The sequence below is a fragment of the Protobothrops mucrosquamatus genome, unplaced genomic scaffold (genome assembly GCF_001527695.2).
Source record: "Protobothrops mucrosquamatus isolate PMUCROS unplaced genomic scaffold, P.Mucros_1.0 scaffold_311, whole genome shotgun sequence".
In the NCBI taxonomy this organism is placed as follows: domain Eukaryota; kingdom Metazoa; phylum Chordata; class Lepidosauria; order Squamata; family Viperidae; genus Protobothrops; species Protobothrops mucrosquamatus.
The window spans coordinates 650,683-673,303 of NW_015386387.1; the positions used below are offsets into that span (position 1 = coordinate 650,683).

The following is a 22,621-nucleotide window of genomic DNA, read 5'->3' on the forward strand; positions in this document are numbered from 1 at the left end:
GATGGATGCAAACCATCTCTTTTGTACATCTTTTCATTGGACCAGCTACAGACATCGTGACTAATATATCCAAAGCCTTCCCCTTTACACCACTCCTTTAGCCACATATTGAATTGTGCTATGCGCTGGCCTTTTCCATTTTGCTCCTTATACACTGGTAAAACCTCTGAGAAAGTAAGCCTACAGCCTATTCTGCTAAATTCCTTCCCCAAGCTCTGGAAATCATTCTGCACAGAGAGTACATCTTTTTGGGACAAATCGTTAGTGCCAAGATGTACAATAGCCTCCACATCACAGCCCTTGCTGCCATTCTTGATTATTTTAGAAATACGCTTCTTGTCCCTACTGACAGTAGCACCTGGAAGACACCTGACCTCTTTTGAAGCCTCTGTGTCCTTTCCTAAATTTACATCCCTTATAATTGAATCACCTACCAGAAGGTAGCTTCTCTTTTTGGATGCCTTTCTGTTCTTGCATGACTGATGTGTAGTAGCTGATTCACACTTCTCCCTGTCGAAATCTAGTTCTTCGTCTCGGACCACAATCCCCTGCTTATTTGAGTTATCTTCACAAATACCTTTACTTGTCTCCTTAGTGTCCCTATTAAGGTCAGCAAGGGCACTGTAACTGTTGTGCAGGGACACAGCAAAAGCTTTGTGTTTATGGTTCACAGCTCTCACCCTGCCAGATCCCACGGTTGTCCACACTGTCCTTCTCCTGCAGGATCTTTGTGGTAGAGGGAGCTGATAGCACGGAGGCTTACTAGAGTAGAGGGGCTGAACTGGACGCCTAATTTCTGTCTGAAGAGCACAGATTACAGACCCTAGATAAATGATCTGTCCTTGTAGACTAGTGATTTGTTTACAGATAGAACTGTTTCCAAGTTTGAAAAGGGTACTGCGAAAGACAGCTGCAAGGCAAGTGTTGCACTGAACTAAGCCAGACATTCTTAGATACAGGGAATCTCAGACACACTTGCCCTGAATGTACTGCTGCTGTTTATGATTTTTAGTTATGTAATTCCTACTTTCCTGGTGGATCCTCCCAAAACGTACAGCTCTAGCAGCAGTTGATGCAATATAGAACGTCCCAACAGCTCTGGCAGGAGTTGAAATGGAGTTTAAATACAAAATAAATACACTATAAATGAAATGGAGATCCAATCAGGGCCTAGCTACTTTCCTGGTGGATCCTCCCAAAACGTACATCTCTAGCAGCAGTTGATGCAATATAGAACGTCCCAACAACTCTGGCAGGAGTTGAAATGGAGTTTAAATACAAAATATCCAACAGGTAAGCTCGATGTCTATCTTTACTGCTATTTGGTACCATTCTTATAAGCAGTCAGAAACTCCCTGGTAGATGCAGGCCTCAAATAAGTCGTCGTCCAAACCCTCTTTAAAATAGTGCACCAGGGATTGTTCTGGCTACCGTTCAATAAGGCCTGTGACTCTTCTGAACTCGCGCATATAATCCATCGCCGGTCTGCCAGCTTGATTCACTGCATGAATGTCTTACTCTACTCTTAGGGCTATGGAGTGTCTTCAAATCGGGTTCTCAACCCTCGGACGAACAAGTTGAAATTCCATAGTTCAGGTGCTTGCTCATTGTACAGACTATTGAGCCACTCGGCAGCCTCTCCTTCCAGGTTAGCTGCGACAACATCAACCATTGCTGCCTGGTCTGGATAGCCATTGCCATTGCAGTTCACATAAGAACGCACTTGATTCAAAAAGAAAGTTAACTTTTCAGGGTCCCCATCGAACTTAGCCTTCAGGGGGGAACAGCCATGCGTTGTTGTCGGTCTAGCAGATCATGCATTCACTCATAATGCTGCATCAGGTCACGCTGGTGGTCTCTTCCTCGTTCAGCCCTGGGAAGGGGCCCGGGACTGGCATGATGACAATGGTAAGGATCAGGGCTGTGTCGGCTGCGATGAGGCTCAGGGCTTTGTCAATAACAGTGACGGTCAGGGCTTTCCTATCCCAGTACTAGTCAAGGTCGCCCCGGTCTCTGTAACAGCCAGAACTCTCCCTGCGCTGGGGATAGTCAGGGCTGCGGTAACACGGGTAGTGATTGGGGCTTTCAGAGGAGCAATGTTGCTCAAGGCTAACACACTGTTCTTGGCGACCAGGACTGTCACGTTGACAGTGACGAACTGGACTCGATGACCGTCAGTGACATCAGGACTGGCTCGCTGCTGCTGACGGTCTGGACTTCTCTCTCGCACTGGGCTCGAGGCTAATGCCAGTGATTGTGAAGGTGGGGAGGGAACTCTGGCCCCTAGCACAGGATTAGGACTTCTTCTGGTCGAGGAGCTGCCCCTGCCTTGATCATCATCCTTTTTGCTGATAGACAGTGGACGGGTAGCGCGCTCCTTAGTTCCCTCCTCCAGCCCTTCAAATATCTCCCTAAGGTGCTTGACCGACTGGTTCTGGACTGCAGTCTGGTACTTCCAATCACCTGAGTCATCCAACAGTGCCATTTTTTTGCCCCTCATCAATCAGGAGAGCGTGTTCTTTGGGGAGCTGGCAGAGAGTATTTGGACTCCATTGCTTTCGAAGAATCCCTCTTTGGCTGGCTCGTTTCTGATCACTTAGGGTCTCCACTAGGCAGGGCCCACTCAGATGACCAAATGAGTTCTTTAGTCTTTGGTCTTGCCCCCATCGCCGAAGCACCTGAGACAGTGATTTCACCCGGCGCGATGGCCTGTGCTCCATCCACCGATGTACCAGCTCTGGCTGCGGTGCTGGTGACAGGGTTCTTCTTCTTCTCCATATTGGGATCTTCCCCGAGTCTTTGTCAGCCTCCCTTCTACTTCGGGTGGGTGACTGCAACTCAGGACCCTGTAATTTTAAAGAAAAAGGGAGTTTTGGGCTAATGTCATGGTTCCGATAGATGAAACCAGTAAAAGAACTTCAAGGCAAGAATTCTTCCTTAAAGAACATTTTATTAGGAAACAAAGTATCGGCACCTACATAATTGAATTCAAAACTGAGATTCCCTCCCCCAGATACAAAGTAACAAGTTGCAATTCCCATCCCACAAACGCTGTCAAAAGTCACATTCCCCAATTAATGCAAGACGCGGGCTGTTCTCACCGGCCCCTCAGCCGGCCAAAACCTTATCAGACCATGTCCTTGAGTTCCCACACTTTTACATTGTTATGGTTAGCTAAACCCTCAAGCATTTACCTCATCCCCCCTTCTACATCTGAATTCTAAAAGAATAGGAAAGGTACGCTAGAAGCAAAAGTAAAAATGGCTGCTGATTCTCAGTTGTCAGAGTAATGACATCCATTATCACAGTGTTGACACTGATCAAGGAGAGATTCAACCTAGAAATAAGGAAAAATTTTCTGATAGCGAGAACAATCAATCAATGGAACAGTTTGTCCTCAGATGTTGTGGGAATTTCATCACTGGAAGCTTTCAAGAAGGGACTGGACTGCCATCTGTAAGAAATGGTGTAGGATCTCCTGCTTGGGTGGGGGGTTGGACTAGATGACCTACAAGGTCCCTTTCAACTCTGTTATTATGTTATAGGAAACTGGGAGGGGGGGAAAGACAGTTTGATGAACAGCAGAGGAGCGCAGAACCAGCTTGTGCCAGCACCCAAGACTGTACACCCTGAGAAAGAATGTTGATTACCCTAAACATCTCAGTGTTCTCAAAACACCTATATGGACTCTTATTGGCTGAAGATGGACTAGCCATGGGGGAAGGGCTGGGGTATGAAGGAAACTTTCTGTATCATTTGAGCATGGGAAATTCAGTTCTAGCCTGGCTTTACTGCAGCCAGCATCTTTTAGTAAAAGAATCTATCATTTCAATCAAATGGAGTCGAGGATCTTTCTTTCCTAAGGGATCAGACTGGGGCAGGTCTGAGACATACATCATGTATCTTTTTCTTCTTTTGCTTTCATTCCTTATTTTATACTCTTTACCATTTATTTATTTTACATTTTTAGTTTCAGTCTTCCATATGCCACAGTTATTGCCATACACTATAGATCCAAAAATTTTACCCTTTGCTGTTTACCATGTGATCAATTCAAGCCTCCACTCTTTAGGAAAAGGAATAAAGAATAGTCTAGGTTATCAGCTTTGTTGTATTGTGCCTCATGCACCACTCACTGCCAACAGTCTGCTTTATTCTGTGAAAATTAGTATCTTTAATCTAGAGCAGGGCTTTTCAACCTTTTCACCCATTGTAGCACTTTTAGGATATGGCAACATCCAAGTACCACCAGTTGCCTAGCAAGATGTCAAAAACTTGATGACCAAAAAAAAAAAAAAGGAAAAAAGTGATAAAGTACAGGTAGTCCTCGACTTACAACAGTTCGCTTAGTGACTGTTCAAAGTTACAATGGCACTGAAAAAAGTGCCCCCCAAGCCACAGCCGAGCAAGACACCTGCCTGCCCACCCAGCAGCGCTCTTCCTCCTGTCCGAGGTTTTCATTGTTGTGAGCATTTCTGTTGAGGATTGGCAGTGGGGGTGGGGTGGGGGTGTTTGGTTTTTATTCCCCCCGTCTGCTGGGTGGTTGCAGCAGATTTTGGTCACTTCACATGACCCTGGGACACTGTGACCGTCATAAATATGAATCAGTTGCCAAGCATCTGAATGTAAATCACAAGACCTTGGAGATACTGCAACATTCCAGCTGATCGGCACTTCTTCTGGGCTCAGCAGAAGCACCAGGATCAGCGCTGATCTCCAGCTGGAGCCTGGCGCTGAGCCTGCCGCTTCCGCTGAGCCCTGACTGCCCTGCAGCTCCAGCCATCTCTCACTCAGGCTTGTGTGGTGCTGCCACTGGTTCAGCTCATTCCCCTCCCCCGCTACCACTTTTCTAGGATGGTCGCGTACCACCTGCCAGGTGCCAATGTACCACAGGTGGTACCCGTACCATTGGTTGAAAAGCCCTGATCTAGAGATTTTTAGTAATAATAAGGTGTCAATAATAAGGTGTCAATAGTAAGACACCTTACTATTGACTATATCCCCCTGGCTTAAAGGTATGTACAGCATATTGGCAAAGATAGGAAACTTACAAATAATTTTTATTTTGTTTTGTTTTATGAAATTTAGAGGCTGCCCAACTGCAGAATACTAACATTGGAAAATAAGAATAAAGAAAATCTCATGCATCAGGACCGAAGGCCTGGTAAAACAGCCAGGTTTTTAAAGACTTCCAGAAAATCAATGGGGTGGGAAAGAAACAGATCTCTAGTAGCTAAAACTCAAGAGATATGAATCAACAATTATTTCAATATAAACCAGAAGTAATCTAGATTTTAGATTTCATCATGTACATTTCATGTAATCCTATTATTCCTTAGAAAGAAACCTCTGAAGCTGTGAATACTGATAAGGCATTGTTGTTCTGTAGAGAGAGAGAAAACTTCTTTGGAATTAATATACACATCTGTAACTGACTGTGTCAGATTGGATATGCTTGTTTCTAACCTTTCCAAAAATGCCCTTTATAGGAATGTTCCTTGTACTAGATTTTTGAATAATTCTAAGAGATTTATTACATTCTTCAACTTCTGAGTAAAATTTATCACTCAGTAAGATTATCTTACTGAAATTTCAGTGCAGTATCTTTTGAATTTGCTTTATGAGTATGTTAATAAATACCACAAAACTACTATATTTCCATACAATCAAATTTAGAAAAATTGTGATGTTTTCAGTCGCTGCATTATAATTTACATTTATTAAAACTATTTGAGGACTCTAGAGATCTACCTGTAATGTTTCATTTCTCTGAAGTGATTATTTACTCAAGAATAAACAACAATGTTTAGATGACAGAAAGAGATCTATTTGGGATTATTCTTCCACTGGTAATTTTTATACTGACATGAATCAAGAATTTCATTCTAACCTTATCTTGTTTTAAAAATCTTTTTCACTTTCCTCTTTCTATTTTAGCCCATCATTTTATTGTGGTCTCTGCATGCCATGGATCTTATGGACAATTAATTGAGGATTTTTGCCTCAGCAAATTTAAATCTGACATGGAAATTCTCAGGAAGATGCTGTGGTGCGATTGGGATAAGACTTTGGAGTGAGTATCAAATAATCAAACATATTTTTTCTTTTATGCCCATAATTTGGATCATAATAGAATGACCCAGTTAAAAGGAACCTTCCAGATCATTTAGTCCAACCCTCTGCTCAGTGCCAGAGTCCACTAGATCACATTTTTAGATAGATAGATAGATAATTTTTATTGTCATTTTTACTGTGGGCACGTTGGCACACATTAAAAATGAAATTTAGTTGCTTGCTCTCAAAAGTGTACACATACATAACACATTTAAACATACTATATACAACATATTGTAAACCTACATCCTTATATATAAATAATGTATAAATATTAATCACTGTCCATCTTGAATATATAGCGGAAAGAGGAAGCTTTAGAGTTCACAAGGTTATTACTGTATGGGACAAATCTGTGACTGAATCTGGGTGTTTTGCTTCGGATACCACGAAGTCTCCTCCCAGAAGGTAACAAAGAAAACAGGTCATGAAGAGGATGTGTAGTGTCCCAGGCAATCTTGCGGACCCTGCTCAAGCAACGCTTATATGCTATGTCCTGGATGGGAGGGAGGGAATAGCCAATGATCTTTTCTGCTATCCTTACCACTCTCTGCACGCCTTCCTGTCTGAAGCAGTGTAATGCTTCCAAACCAGACAGTAATGCTATATGATGCTCTCGATCATCCCTCTGTAGAAAGTGATAAGAACAGGGGAAGAAAGATGTGTTTTTCTCATGCAACACAGAAAATGCAAGTGCTGCTGTGCTCGCTTTACCAGTGTCTTGCAGTTGAGCGATCAAGCCAGTCTACTCGCTAATTGCACACCCAGAAAATTGATCCTGGTAACCATCTCCAAAGGTGAATCATTAATGCACAGAGGAATGTGGCTGTGGCTGCCTTTTCTAAAATCGACAAAGATCTCTTTGGTTTTTCCAATGTTTAGAATTAGGCTGTTTTTCTTACACCAGTTCACGAAACCCTCAACCTCTTGCGGTAATCACCCTCATTGTCATCTGAATAAGGTCCACTACTGTTGTATCATCTGCATACTACACAATATGGTTGGTGGCAAACCTAGTGCAACAGTCGGGTCAGCAGTGTGAACAGCCACGGACTTAGTACGCAGCTCTGAGGAGAATCTGTGCTCAAGAAAATGGTGTTAGAAATATTTGTTCCAGCTTGCACATACTGGGGCCTGTCAGTAAGATCAAGAATCCAGTTGCACAAAGGAGTTTTTAAGCCTAAAAGGCCCAGTTTGTCTTCTAGATGCTGGAGAATGATTGTATTAAATGCCAAACTGAAGTTGACAAACAGTATACGCACATGAGTATTTCTTTCCTCTAAGTCTCCAAGCTCAGATGGAGAACAGAAGAAAAAGCATCCTCTGTAGAGCAATTTGGTTGGTAAGCAAACTGAAGCGGGTTAAATGCTGGTGGGAGGCTAGATACAATAATGTCCTTTATTAGCCTCTCAAAGCATTTCATAATGATGGATGTCAGTGCAACTGGGTGGTAATCATTGAGACCTGTAATTGTAGACTTTTTTGGCACTGGCAAAATAATGGCCATCTTAAAACATGATGGGCCACTGCCTGCTGCAAGACAAAGTAAAGTGGAATAATTACTTCTCATGATCTAGACTCTATGTTCCAGTTAATGTGAGTCAAGAGAGAGTTTTTCTTTATAGCAATTGCCTCTTTAACTTGAATTCAATAAGGGTACTCAAATCCCTTTCACAAAGGGAGATCTCTACTATCTTATAGTTGTGCTTTTCATCTTATTACCTTGATGGAAAATTTTACACCTCTTCCCGTCAAATTCCAACTATTCATTTCAGCCCACTGCTCAATATATCGGTATTGTATTGCAGGGCTTTTCAACCTTTTCACCCATTGTACCACTTTTAGGATATGGCAACATCCAAGTACCACCAGTCGCCTAGCAAGATGTCAAAAATGTGATGACCAAAAAAAAAAAGGAAAAAAGTGATAAAGTACAGGTAGTCCTCGACTTACAACAGTTCGCTTAGTGACTGTTCAAAGTTACAGTGGCACTGAAAAAAGTGCCCCCCAAGCCACAGCCGAGCAAGACACCTGCCTGCCCACCCAGCGGCGCTCTTCCTCCTGTCCGAGGTTTTCATTGTTGTGAGCATTTCTGTTGAGGATTGGCAGCGGGGGTGGGGTGGGGGGTGTTTAGTTTTTATTCCCCCCGTCTGCTGGGTGGTTGCAGCAGATTTTGGTCACTTCACATGACCCTGGGACGCTGTGACTGTCATAAATATGAATCAGTTGCCAAGCATCTGAATGTAAATCACAAGACTCTGGAGATGCTGCAACATTCCAGCTGATCCAGGGTGCAAGAAGTTCCAGAGGGCAGGTGCAATGGCAGAAAAGACCCTTCTCCTGGACCCTGACAGTCAGAATATCCTGGCCAATGGGGCCCACAGCATGCCTCCTCTACTGGCACATGTGGAGCAAGCTAATCCCAGTGGGATGAGAAAGTCCCTTAAATAACCTGGACCTATGCCATGAAGGGTTTTAAATGTAATTACCAACAGAGCAAGGATGGTCGCACTACCACCATTCCATTCCATGCTGGATCAGCTCATTCCTCCTCAGTGAATTCTTGAATAAGGGAAGCCTTGTTGTTAATTGACTTGGCATTCAGCAGCAGCAGCCAAACCTCAGGGCCTACAAGGATATGCTGTTCAGGAACTAGGAGTGAGCTCAAGGGGCCAGAACACAACACCAATATTATGTATCGGGGGCATCTACCCCTGTAATGGCCTGCCCTCTGGCACCTGTAGCATCCTACACCCGTCACCACTCTGATGCATTGTCCTGCCCTATATCCCCCAAAGTAGTCATTCTCCCTCCCCCTTTCCTCCTTCCTTATAAAGCCAGGAGCTTTGCCGCCCCCTCTAGGTCATTCATATATTTCCTGGGGGAATCAATAAGGAAGGAAGTCCCCATGGCACTATAGCTCAAGCTCTCAGTGCCAAGAGTTCTCCCCTCTCCAATCCCTCCCTAACACACTAAGTTAAGATAGGCAAGAAAATGATAAGTGAGCACCTGTCCAGCCTAGACGAGTTCAAATCACCAGGACCAGATGGATTACACCCCAAGGTTCTCAAGGAACTGGCAGATGTGATCTCAGAACCACTGAACTATATTTTTCAAAGATCTTGGAGCACTGGGGAACTACCAGAGGACTGGAAAAGAGCTGATGTAGTTCCCATCTTCAAAAAAGGAAAAAAAAATGGATCCAGGAAATTACAGACCTATCAGCCTGACCTCAATACCTGGGAAGATTCTGGAAAAGATAATCAAACAATGAATCAGCGAACACCTAGAGGCAAACAAAGTCATTACTAAAAGCCAACATGGGTTTGTCAAAAACAGATCATGCCAGACAAACCTTATTACATTCTTTGACCAAGTGACAAAATTAGTGGATCAGAGAAATGCTGTGGATATAATTTACTTGGACTTCAGTAAGGCATTTGATAAAGTACATCACAACCTACTACTCGATAAGATAGAAAAATGTGGGTTAGACAGCATCACCACCAGATGGATTCGTAGCTGGCTGACCGGCCGTACTCAGCGTGTGGTCCTCAATGGAACCGCATCTCCATGGAGGGAAGTGTGTAGTGGGGTGCCCCAAGGCTCTGTTCTAGGCCCAGTGCTCTTCAACATCTTTATCAATGATTTGGACGAGGGGATAGATGGGGAACTCATCAAATTTGCGGATGACACCAAGCTGGCAGGAATAGCCAACACTCCAGAAGACAGGCTTAAGATACAGGAGGACCTGGACAGACTTGAACACTGGGCACTATCTAACAAAATGAAATTCAATGGTGAAAAAAGTAAGGTTCTACATTTACGCAAGAAAAACCAAATGTACAGGTACAGTATAGGGGGTACCTCGCTCAATAGTAGTAACTGTGAGAGGGATCTCGGAGTCCTAGTGGACAATCACTTAAATATGAGCCAGCAGTGTGCTGCAGCTGCCAAAAAATCCAACACAGTGCTCGGCTGCATTAACAGAGGGATAGAATCAAGATCACATGAAGTATTAATACCACTTTACAATGCCTTAGTAAGGCCACACTTGGAATACTGCATCCAGTTTTGGTCACCACGATGTAAAAAAGATGCTGAGAGTCTAGAAAGAGTACAGAGAAGAGCAACAAAGATGATTAGGGGACTGGAGGCTAAAACATATAAGGAACGGTTGCTGGAATTGGGTATGTCTGGTTTAATGAAGAGAAGGACGAGGGGAGACATGATAGCAGTGTTCCAATATCTCAGGGGCTGCCACAAAGAAGAGGGAATCAAGCTATTCTCCAGGGCACCTGAAGGCAGGATGAGAAGCAACGGGTGGAAACTGATCAAGGAGAGAAGCAACTTAGAACTAAGGAGAAACTTCCTGACAGTTAGAACAATTAACCAATGGAACAATCTGCCTCCAGAAGCGGTGAATGCTCCAACACTGGAAGTTTTTAAGAAGAGACTGGACAGCCATTTGTCTGAAATGGTGTAGGGTTCCTACCTGAGCAGGGGGTTGGACTCGATGACCTCCAAGGTNTTATTATTATTATTATTATTATTATTATTATTATTATTATTATTATTATTATTATTATTATTATTATTATTATTATTATTATTATTATTATTATTATTATCCTCCATCACAAACTGGTTCCTCTCACTGGGCAGTCAGTGGAGGCCCACTCATCCAAAAACCTAGCTCTCTACAAGCAACTACACATGCACAATAGCCACTCCAGACTCTCGTCCTAAGTGCAAACTCTCACATATTTTCGGTCCTTGATCCCCTCTGACATTGGGCACAATGTCAGTTGGATGGCCATAATTCTCCCCGAGTCTTTCCCAATCCTCTCACAAGGGGTAATAATTTGTATTAATGTAAAATTAAGTTTGAAATGGTAGAATAGTTTGTAATTTTGATATCTGAATAGTTTGCTAATTGTAAGGACCCACTTCAATCCCACATCTTAGGAAAGCAGAACTCTTGGAAACAATTTCTTCCAACAGGAACTTTTATTAAGAGTAGTTGATAGCAGGCATAATAGACAGGATCTGAGGGATTTCTTTACAGATCGATTACTTTAAAGTGTCCCTAAGCAAACCCCACCCCACAGTTCATCCGGACAATTCAGACCAGCCAATTCCCAGGTGTTAGGTCCATCGTGGGAAAGGGGAGATAACATTAATCCGGCTCCGTTTGTAGTGCGATGTTTCACAGCTCTTCACACCTCCTTTTGAGAACAGAGAGATAAGCCAGGTCCCGGAGGTTTGTACTTCTTTCCTTCCCCCTTTTCCTAGCTGCCCGGTTAGGGAGAAAAAGGTTCAGAGAGATGCTCAGTGCAGGAGGCAATTTGTTACACCCGCATGCATATCCCCCCTCCCCCTTGGGAGTATGGCAGAATCCAGGGGAAGGTGAGATTTGATTTTAGATCAGAGGAGATAGAAATGAAATATAACTGGATTCTGACACTAATATAATTTCTTTGGTTTTGATTATTTTTTTCCCCTTAATTTTAATTTATTTCTTCTGAATATTTCTTTTTTAGTTTTTTTAGCTTTTTCAGTTAGTTTAATTTAGACTGTCTTTTTGTTTTTATACTTTATTCAACTAATAGTTTTATGATTCTTCATAAATATTATTGAAATATAAATATATAGTTATTAAGTTGAACAGGTTTTAAAAGAAATTTTAAGCTTAAAATTTAAACAAATGAAAATAAAATATAGGTAGTCCTTGGATTATGACCACAATTCAGCCCAAAATTTATGTTGCTAAATGAAACATTTGTTAAGTGAGCTTCCCCCTTTTATGATTTTTCTTCCCATGGTTGTTAAGTGAATCATTGCATTTGTTAAGTTAGTAACATGGTTGTTAACTGAATCTGGCTTCCTCATTGACTGCTTGTCAGAAGGTCACAAAAGCAGATCACATGACTCCGGGGCACTGCAACTGTCATAAATATGAGTCAATTGCCAAGGGTCTGAATTCTGATCATGTGACCATGGGGATGCTCCAATGGTTGTGAGTGTGAAAAATGGTCATGTCAATTTTTTCAGTGCTGTTGTAACTCTGAACAGTCACTAAATGAACTGTTGTAAATCAAGGACTACCTGTAAATGTATATGTTATTTATTTATAATTTTAAAAGTTTGGCCATGCCAAAGATTTTGAAAAGATTTTGAAAAGGAGTATTCATCATGCACATAGTTGTCATCTTGAATTTAATACCAACTCCATGATTTTGCTGAAGAGTTTCTGTCTTTAATCATGGAAATGTCAGTTACACAAACTGATTTTTAAATGAATGTTTACAAGCATCTTTAGCAAAATAACAATTTTCCTAAAGTTTTATAAAAACAAATATAAATATAATGAAAGTCTGACATTCACAGCTGGCCTGTGGGCACACATTCCTTGTGGAGGCTACAGACCTCCTTGGAGGTCTTCTAGTCTAGCCCCCTGCTCAAGCAGGAGACCCTATACCAGGGGTAGGCAACCTTGGCTCTTTTATGACTCATGGACTTCAACTCCCAGAATTCCTGAGCCTGCCCTATACCATTTCAGACAAGTGGCTTTCTAGTCTCTTCTTAAAAACCTCCAGTGATGAAGCACCCACAATTTCTGGAGGCAATCTGTTCCACTGGTTAATTGTCCTCACTGTTAGGAAGTTTCTCCTTAATTCTAGGTTGCTTCTCTCCTTGATTAGTTTTCATCCACACATTGTGGTTGGAGGGAGGGGGCACTGCTCACTCACCTCCAGCTTTGCAGCCCAGTTTTTAACAGGCCACAGAGCAGTACCGGTCTGGGGCCTGGGGTTGGGGATCCCTAGTGTACAACATAAACATACGTAAATAAAAGTACATAAACAAACATAAAAAAAGAAAGCCATATAATACCTTAAATCACCCTAGCACACAGCTTCTTGCTCCGTGGTCCACAGATGTTGGTGTGCAGTCCCCAAAGAACAAAGCTTTCTCCAGAATGGGAAAGGCTGGGACAAATCTCCTTTTGGCTTACATGCTAAGTCCCTGCTGGAGAGAAACTTGTGTCTTGCATATGCCTTTGCCCATACAACATGCAAGTTGGGAAAGGGCTATTATTACAATGTATTTAGTAAACATAAAGATGGAACAGTTTGGGCCATTAGGTCCAACGCAGATCCATCCCTAGCATATGAATCTAGATTAGCATATCCCAGACAAAATGATATATGGCCTTCACTTGAATAGATTCAGTAAAGGAAAATTGATTCCGCTCTCTAACTTCTCTTACTATTAGGACAATTTCCCAATATTTGACCTCATTCTTTTCCTTGCTCTTTATTCTTGAAACATTCTTCGACTGCAAAAAACTGAATTATTATTTCCTAACTCATTCCATTCTGGGAGTTTATAGACAAATAATGTATTCTTCTGTTGGTGCATCTGGAATGGCATGTGCCTTTTTAGCGGTCAGTTTAACATCAGATGAATCCCAGTGCCAAGACCCTTTTCATGCATGATTTTTCTTTCCTAAATGAAGAATTTTTTACTTGCTCTACTAAATTGGATTCAGTTTCTTATATGTGCATAATGTATATAAATTGTGATTTTTCTGATGTACAGATACTATAGCTAAGGATCAAGTGTTTATTTGTTGTTCGAATATTGTGGTTAACAGTTGGCAGAACGAGCAAGAGAGGGAGAACATGTTATTGCTATGATCATGATTTCATCCATTTCCATATTCAGAAATATTTCTGCCCTTGATTTTTGTCTTTAAAATGTGCATTTAGAATCCTAATTCTTAGTCTTAGATCACATTCTAAAACATTCCACCCAGTTCAGTAAGCACCTTTGCAGCTGTATATTGCAATTGTGACTTTTGAGAGATCCTAAGCGTAAAGTAATATTATTTAGTTATCATTTGGGATTTAGTTGAAAAAGTAAGTACTTTATTTTAACTCATCTTAAATCTCCTCAGTAGAAATGATCCTCCAAAGAGAAAAAGAGGGAGAGAGGAGGCAAGGACTAGAAGCTTAATCTGTTGAGCTGCCATTTCCTCTCCCCTAGGCTCAGTGTCACTGGTTTTCTGGTGGGAAGGATTCTAGAAATGTGCAATTGTTTGTACTGCTTGTAAGGCATATTGTGAGAATTGTTATGGTATTTTGCTATAGTAAAATGCTATGGTATTTTGACCCTAAACTAATAATTGCTGGTAATTTAGGCTTTGTCTCTGTGTAATATATGTAATGGCCCTTATGATTGAGTGATATTTTTTAATAAGTCTGCTTGTCTCTTTTGCAGCTGTTACAAGGAGCTTACCAATTGCACCATCCTGATATCTGAGAAACTGGATTGTTATTGGCCAAACCAACTGGTGGATCAGTTCTTCATAACAATTCATAGGCACTACTTCAAAAGTTGCCCTGTTTCAGGAAGGGCTGTAGGAGACCCCCCTAACACAATTTTATGCCCATTCATTGTTGTACCAATTTTTATCACCCTATTCATGATGGCATTGGTAGTGTGGCGAAGCAAATACAGTGAAAGCATTATTTAAACTTTTTCAATAACATTGGTGAAGATGAACCCCAAAGTTTCCAACCTGCAAGCTGTACTGAAGTCTATTTTGCTGTTTCTTTGATAGAGTTCTGGATACCAGAACAAAGTATTTTTAGGTGGTATCTAATAGCAAACTTTCTGCTACCTAGAGAAAAAAACTGTATTCTTCTTGAGTTAACAAATATTTTGCTTAAGTCAAGAGAATGCATTGAGAAATTGTTCTCGTTGTCTGAACTGGTATTAATATTACGGACATGCTTGTACTATTGCTGCTTCAATCTTCTTCAAATTTAAGCTTCTCTTTCCTGATTCCTTCAATATATATTTTATTGTCCTTGGTAATTACACATTTCCCTTGGGCTTATGCACTATTTTTTTTAGATAAAGTAATTTAAAAAAAATGTAGGTATGTGTATGATGAGATAAATCATTTCAGTTTATTTTGTTGGTTAAAATCACTGGAAAACCAATATATATTGTTCATTGTGTTAATTTTTCTGGCTGAAAAATTAACACAGCAGCAGTATTTTTTAGCAAATCCTAATTCAGTGAAATATTATCACTATTTCTTAAGCATGTTAATGTTTTACCTAATAGATTACTTTTGTATGAACAAATGTTCACTATAAATATTTTTATATGGACATTAATTAGTGCAGAAAATTATTCACAGGACAAATCTTTATCAAATTATTGGCAAAATATTAAAGTTTGCAATATACCATTCTGAAGAAATGCTTTCTTATAAAAATTGTAATAAAATAAGTAGTATAAATATGATAAAGCAAACAAATTTCTTATAAAACCTATGGTACTAAGAAATTTAATAGTAAAGTAGTAAATTTATTACTAAAGAAATGCTTGGATTTGCTATACAATATTGGTGGCAACAGCTAATTTCTGATTACCTTTGGTAAAATTCCCTACTCTGAGGACAAAAACATCTACAAATTGGCTCACAGCTGTTGGCTAGTCCATGTGTGCATGTAAGAGACTATGAGCTGGAGAATGAAAATATGCTATAAGCTATAATTATAAATAACATTGTTTGAACAATAAAACCCAACCAAAACATGTAAGCTTTGGATTGCTCTGGACTTGGTTTGGATATGATTTATTTTTCATATTTTGCTATATCAAATCCTACTCGCTAAGCATTGCACTTTCATAGGAAATGTAGTGTATAAATGAGAGACTAACAGTTATAATCAGCAGAAATTGTTTGTTTTCAGGAATCCGGTCTCTCAGAAAAATGTATATTCAGTGGGGCTAATGGAGCAATCACTCAACCAGCAGAAGCTAAGAAAAAGAAGTCAGGCTGATGAGGAGGGGAAGAAAGAAGCGAATACTGAGTGACTCCATTCCTGAACTAATGAATTCATGTGTGAACTCAACCAGCTGTGGTTTATTCAGTCAACAGTTACTAAGCAAACTATGAGTTATAAGAATGAACTACCTACTTTTCCCCATCAAATTGTGTTGTATTGTATTGTATGACTTTAAATATAATTATGCAGTTAAGTGATGTTGTTGTTATGCCTTGTATTGACTGCTGGTGACAGCCTATGAAGTTTGTGCAGTTTTCTTGGTAAGGTATTTCGGAAGTGGTTTGCCCTTGCCTGCTTCCTAGGGCTGAGAAAGAATGACTGGCCAAAGATCACCTACATGGCTTTGTCCCTAAGGTGGGACTAAAACTCACGGTCTCTTGCACTTTTGGAAGACCTAAAGAATCTGATTAAGGAAATAAGTTTACAGTATTCTGGAGTCATGTGATCACCTTTTGTGTTCTTCTGACAAGCAAAGTCAATGAGGAAGCCAGATCCACTTAACAACCATGTTACTAACTTAACAACTGCAGTGATTCACATAACAACTACAGCAAGAAAGATTGTAAAATGGGATAAAACTGACTTAACTATCTTGCTTAGTTACAGAAATTTTGGGCACAATTGTACCATAGATCTCAAGAAAGCAGTTTCTACAAACTCAGAAGATTGGTAAGTATGGGGAAATGTTCCTAAAGAAGAAAATACCAAAGCACAATTGCTAATAACTCCAAGAAAAGATGACAAATGGAAGACAGCAGAAAGGTTAACGTTCTGAAGGACTGAGAAGAAAAAGAGTACATATTCTCTATAGATAGATTTATATGAGTAACATCACTATCAGCCCTCCAAGATTGACCAAACTTGGAAACCAAAGATACACAAGCTAATACTTTTATTATAAGGTTATACTAACAGAAATGAGCAAGTCTGAATGCATTTCACCCTTCCCTTCCTTTATCTTCATGAGAACTAGGGAGGGTCTTGTCTAAGATGTTTTTTCAAATTATATTTTGCCCTGGACTCAGATTTCTTTTATCTGACCATTTTCTTGGTTATGACTCTTCCTCCTGTTCCTCAAAGTTATTCCTTCTTCCCTTGACAACAACATACCATGTTTCCCCAAAAATAAGACCCAACTGGAAAATAAGCCCTAGTGTGATTTTTCAGGATGCTTTAATATAAGCCCTACCCCCAAAATAAGCCTCAGTTAAGATCGTCAACCAGACGGACACATTTAGTACCGGATTTCCCTGAATATAAGCCCTAACTGGAAAATAAGCCCCAATGCGTCTTTGGGAGCAAAAAATAATTTTAAGACCCAGTTTTACTGTATTTTCAGGGAAACACAGTATTCATTTCAAAATATCTGGAAGAATATTTTACTGGTATGTGACCTTTTGAGGAGAGAGATAGTAACAGAAACATGGCAATAGGCAGGGAGTTCTTGGATAGAATCTCTCAACATTACTGAATAGAGATGGTGCAAATCTTTCTATAAAGAGGTAGTGTTGCAAGAATGGTATTGCATGAAATTTTCATAATTTTTCCAAGTATCCTTTCAGCAATTTTTCTGGTTTCAAAGTTATGCCCCTGGTTCTGCATAGTCACAAAAAGATGGAGAATTCAGATCCAAAATACAAAAATGCCTTACATAATATCTATGTAGAATGCTAGCAAAATAATAATTACATCACTGAGTTAACAAATTATTACATAAAAAGATTGGTACAGAGGTGACTGGTTTTTGACTGGTCATAAAAATCATGAGTTTCCATAGATATCCATAGTCTTATGCACTGGTACATGATGCTAAATCTATAATTTTGCAGATGTGATGTGTAATAAAGTATGCCAAATTCTAATTAATTCTTTTAATGATGTATTCTTTCATATTCTCTTCATCTTCCCATTTTTTCATTATCTCTGTTTTAGCATCTTGCTTGAGAAACAAAGCTATCACATTTACCACATAATATCCCCGTTAGTGCCAGACTTCTTCTGACAAATTGTAAATATGGGGTGTGTATGTGTTAAATCTAGATCCACACATCCCAGTATGAAGAATACTGCTCTTCTTAACCCTCTACTTTTGAAGGCAGGTTTCCAATTAGTATTTTAAAGTATTTTAATAAAAAGTAAACATGCAGTAATATGTGTCATATAGATTCAGAGGGTGCAGAGATTGCATTTTCTTTCTAAACTTTACTGGTGTAGTCAAAAGATATATTCTATCTTTTTGTAAAGTATTTAATATGCAATGCAAATCTCTTCAAAGAATAGAGGCTTCTTTTCATTTATTTCTAGAATGTGAGAATGGGCCTTCATCTCTTTTCTCTCACAATGGTTCCAGTCAAGCTCTGGCCCATTACAATAATCTTTATGGTGAAGTGGGAACTTTTTCCCAATACAGATTACTTGTACAGGGCCATGATACAGACCTTGGATTTCAATCCTTTGTCTTGGCTTGTTTATATTGACATATATCAAAAACAGATCATGGCAGAAAAATCTCATTGCATTCTTTGACAAAGTGACTAAATTAGTGGACCAGTAAAATGCTTGGACAATACATTTGGACATCAGTAAGACATTTGACAAAGTAGACCACAACCTACCACTTGGTAAGATATAAAAATGTGGGTTAGACAGCATCACCACCAGTTGGATTCATAATTGGCTGACCAACCATTCTCAACATGTAGTCCTTAATGGAACTACGTCTGCATAAAGGGAAGCATACAATGGGTTACTCCAAAATTCTGCCTTAGGCCCATTAATCTTCGGCATTTTCATAAACAATTTAAATGAGGGGGATAGGAGAACTCATCAAATTTCCAGATGACACTAAGCTCGGGGGAATAGTCAACACTTCAGAAGATAAGTTCAAGATCCAGAACAATCTTGACAGACTTGAACATAGGGCCCCTATCTAATAAAATGCAATTCAGTGGTGAGAAAAGTAAGATAGGCATGTAAAACCAAACACACAGGTATAGAATAGTACTTTGCTCAATAACAATAACTGTGAGAGGGATCTAGGACTCCTAGTAGATTATCACTTACTATAAATATGAGCCAGCAGTGTGCTGCAGTTGCCAAAAAAGCCAACACAGTCTTAGGCTGTGAGATGGTATCTAGGCAGAGAGATAATATCAATTATACATGAACTGCTAGTACTGCTTTGGTAAAATCACACTTGGAATAGTGTGTCCAGTTTTAGTCACTAAGATACAAAAAAAGATGTTGAGACTCTAGAAAGAGTGCAGAGAAGAGCAGCAAAAATGTTTAGGATATTGGAGGATAAAAGATATGAAGAACGATTGCAGGAACTGGATATGTCTAGTCTAATGAAGGATTAGGGGTGACACCCAATATTTAAAAGGCTGTCACAAAGAAGAGGGGGTCAATTGTTCTCCAAAGCAGTAATGAAGGGAAACTAATCAAAGGGAGATCCAACATAGAACATAGAAACTTGCTGACAGAACAGTGAAACGGCTTGCCTCTAGAAGTTGTGGGTGCTCCATCGCTGAAGGTTTTTAAGAAGAGATTGGACAACCATTTGTCCAGAATGATATACAATCTCCTGCTTGAGCAAAGGATTGGACTAGAAGACCTACTAGGGTCCTTCCAACTCTGTTATTTTGTTATAGATTTTCTGCTGGTAGTTTGTAAAAAAGACAAATTGAAAAACAATTTTAGCCTGGAGTCATCCTTCACTCCATTCCATTACCTGCTGGAGTTTGCCTGCAGGGCCTGAATGTCTGGCATGAGGATTGGAAGAGAGTCACGCTTATAATTATGCCAATATCCATTATTTTTCGTTTGTTCATAATCCATGAGACTTGTCACTTGATTGAAGTGCTATTTGAAGAGAGATTGGTTCAATTCTTTTTTTTATTCTGCTATTCTTAAACAAGAATGGAAATTTAGGCTATTGAATGCAGTAATCCAAATGGCAATCTTAGCTTGAACACCATCTCTTTGGGTAAAACTCCTTTTCCCCATTATGAAGTTTTTTCTTCCAACATTCATTCAAGATCTGCCTTCTTGTGATACAAACTTATTATTTGCTATCATGCACTTTGAGTCAACAGAGAACATATCCTGCCTTCATCCTGAGTTACTCAATCTATTGTTAGTTTCATTGGTTGTTATCCCTGGTGCCAATTACTATTTATTCCCTTGCTCTCTGTTGCAGCAGTCACCATTGGCGGCATAGCAGGCTCTGTCAGCCACATATTGCTTGAGGTTCCACCACATTTAGACTTATTGATTTCTGTCTTTATGTTGGAGTGTGTGCATGTATTTTAAAACAATTTGAATAATATTTGTAAGCCATAATGGATATTATTTCTAATTCACAAGGTTATTTCTTTTTAGCAGAAGAAAAAAAAGCATTCACTTCCATTTATTCAACCCTCACCCCCAGGAATTTACTTGCATAGGAATGCTTCCAACAAAGGTTTTACAGATCTGCAATCTATAAATAGGGCTGGACAAAATGTCTCGTATTTCAGCTGGACTGAATCTTTACCATAGGTATGCATGTGGCTTCTTTGGAGAGTATGCACAGCTTACACAACTATGCACTATTGATTTAGTTGGGTTCTCCAGTTCCTTAAGAGAGGAACAGCTGCTAATGTTGCTGCAGTCTTACTTGTGCAGTTACAGTTGCTATGGGCACTGCTGTCAGGGTGCATAAAATATTGAATAAACGAGGTTGTTCCCAAATCTCTTAAATTACTTATTATGCTGTGCATTTTATTTCAAATAACATTTTGTCATGAAAGAGTCAGTTCTATTCCTGTTCCAAACATTGTTAACAGGTGCATATTTAAAAGATGTTTAATAAATAGGAGGAAAATACTGCTGAACATTTTGCTTAATTTAAGAATTATTTTCTGTTTTCATTAAAACAACCTCTATTGCAGTGCCTTATAACTTTTCCTACGATTTTATCAACCATTCAAAGAGATATACATGTTTTTATGCATATGTCTGGAGATAGGTTGATTTCTTGCCAAAATAAAAATTAAAAAATAAAAATAAAAATTAATTGTTTTAATAAAAAGAAGGACTAGGGGATGATATGATAACAGTGTTCTAAGGGACTACCACAAAGAAGAGGAGCCAGCCTATTCTCCAAAGCACCTGAAGGCAGAACAAGAAGCAAAGGATGGAAACTAAATCACTGAGAGAAGCAACCTAGAACTAAGTGAAAATTTCCAGACAGTTAAAGCAATTAATCAGTGGAAGGACCTGCATCCAGGAGTTGTTGGTGTTACAACATTGGAGTTTTTAAGAAGAGATTGGACAATCATTTGTCTGAAATGGTATAGTGCTTCCTGCTTGAGCAGGGGATTGGACCAGAAGACCTCCAAAGTCCCTTCCAACTCTGTTATTCTGTTCTGTTATTCTGTTAAGAGTTAAATAAAACCAGAGCTAAGCTAAAGACATTTAGTAGGTGATATTGAAACTTTGGCATATTTCTAATATCATAGTGTATTAATGACAAGCTGGTAATGAGTTATTGTGTTCTAAATGCATATTGTCCTGTGAGCAAGTCTCCATCCAAAGAAGCATTTCAGTTATAAAAAGCAGACTTTTAAACACTTAATTAAAAATTCCTAGTAAAGAAAAGATGAAAGGAAAATAGAAGCAGGAAGTCATTGACTACAATATCCTGGTCAACTATATGCCACAAATGCAATGTAATATATAGTTTTGTCTCTGATCTATACAAATGTTTACTTTTCAGAATTATTTCTCTAACTTCTTTTCCACTTTACTTTTCCTAGTAAATAAATATAAGTCACCAAATCATTATATCACTCAATAGTTGCTTAGCCTTCCCCTTCTTTCACGAAATCTGGGAACTAATGGGTTGGAAACTATACAACTATTTGGGGAATTTGACATTCTCTGAAGGCTTTGATTCAATTGTCACTTGTGCCATTAAACTTTCACTGTTTCTTTCTTCCATTGTATAAAAGGTTGAAGATGGGAAAAGGGAGACCGCAACTGTCTTTTAACGATTTGGTTGCACTTTTTTCCATTTCTCTTTATTTATCATATTCCTTATGTTTCCAGCCTGTATATTATATTGTTTCCGGTGAAAATGCAAGATTCATAGCAGAAACTAAATCAAAACATATCACAATATAAGTACAAGTAATAAACACAAAGTATGAATATTTTTTATCCCACTTCAAATATTTTTTTTTTAGTTTTGAAGACCTCATTTATTATATTTATTTATTTATTAAATTTATTTGCTACCCATCTTCCCACAAGGTGAGTTAGCACCTGAAACTATTGATCATTTAGGCCCAGTTTTCTCCAAAAGGATGAAAAAATTGCAGGTCAAGTTACATTCTAGCCTTTGTTTTTATACTTGCATCTTTTGATATAAATCAGGATATGCACTTTTTTATGCAAATCTATGACCCATCTCTTCCCTTCTTTCTTTGATGCATACTTAGTCACCCAAACTTGGCCATTATTGAGTATCAATTACTTTTTTAAAAAAGTTTTTATTGGGTACAAAGGGAAAAAAAGATTAAAAACATTGAACATGGTAAATCGTCTTTGACATCTCAATCCATATTGTACATTAATTACATATAATATATCTATAT

General features: G+C 39.3%; 1 protein-coding gene across 3 annotated transcripts in view; it reads left to right on the plus strand.

The window, feature by feature from the left end:
• The window catches only part of RAMP1 (receptor activity modifying protein 1), a 44,885-nt gene extending 28,712 nt beyond the window's left edge, over positions 1-16,173 (plus strand). For 2 of the 3 annotated variants that reach the window (XM_015832182.1, XM_015832183.1), the window contains 2 exons: positions 5,938-6,073; positions 14,398-16,173. In XM_015832182.1, coding sequence (XP_015687668.1) covers positions 5,938-6,073; positions 14,398-14,653 — 392 coding nt within the window. In that variant the 3' untranslated portion in view covers positions 14,654-16,173. Of the gene's footprint in view, positions 1-5,088; positions 5,165-5,937; positions 6,074-14,397 lie in introns of all 3 variants that reach the window. The other variant, XM_015832184.1, reaches the window with a different exon arrangement.
• The last annotated feature ends 6,448 nt before the right edge of the window (positions 16,174-22,621 follow it).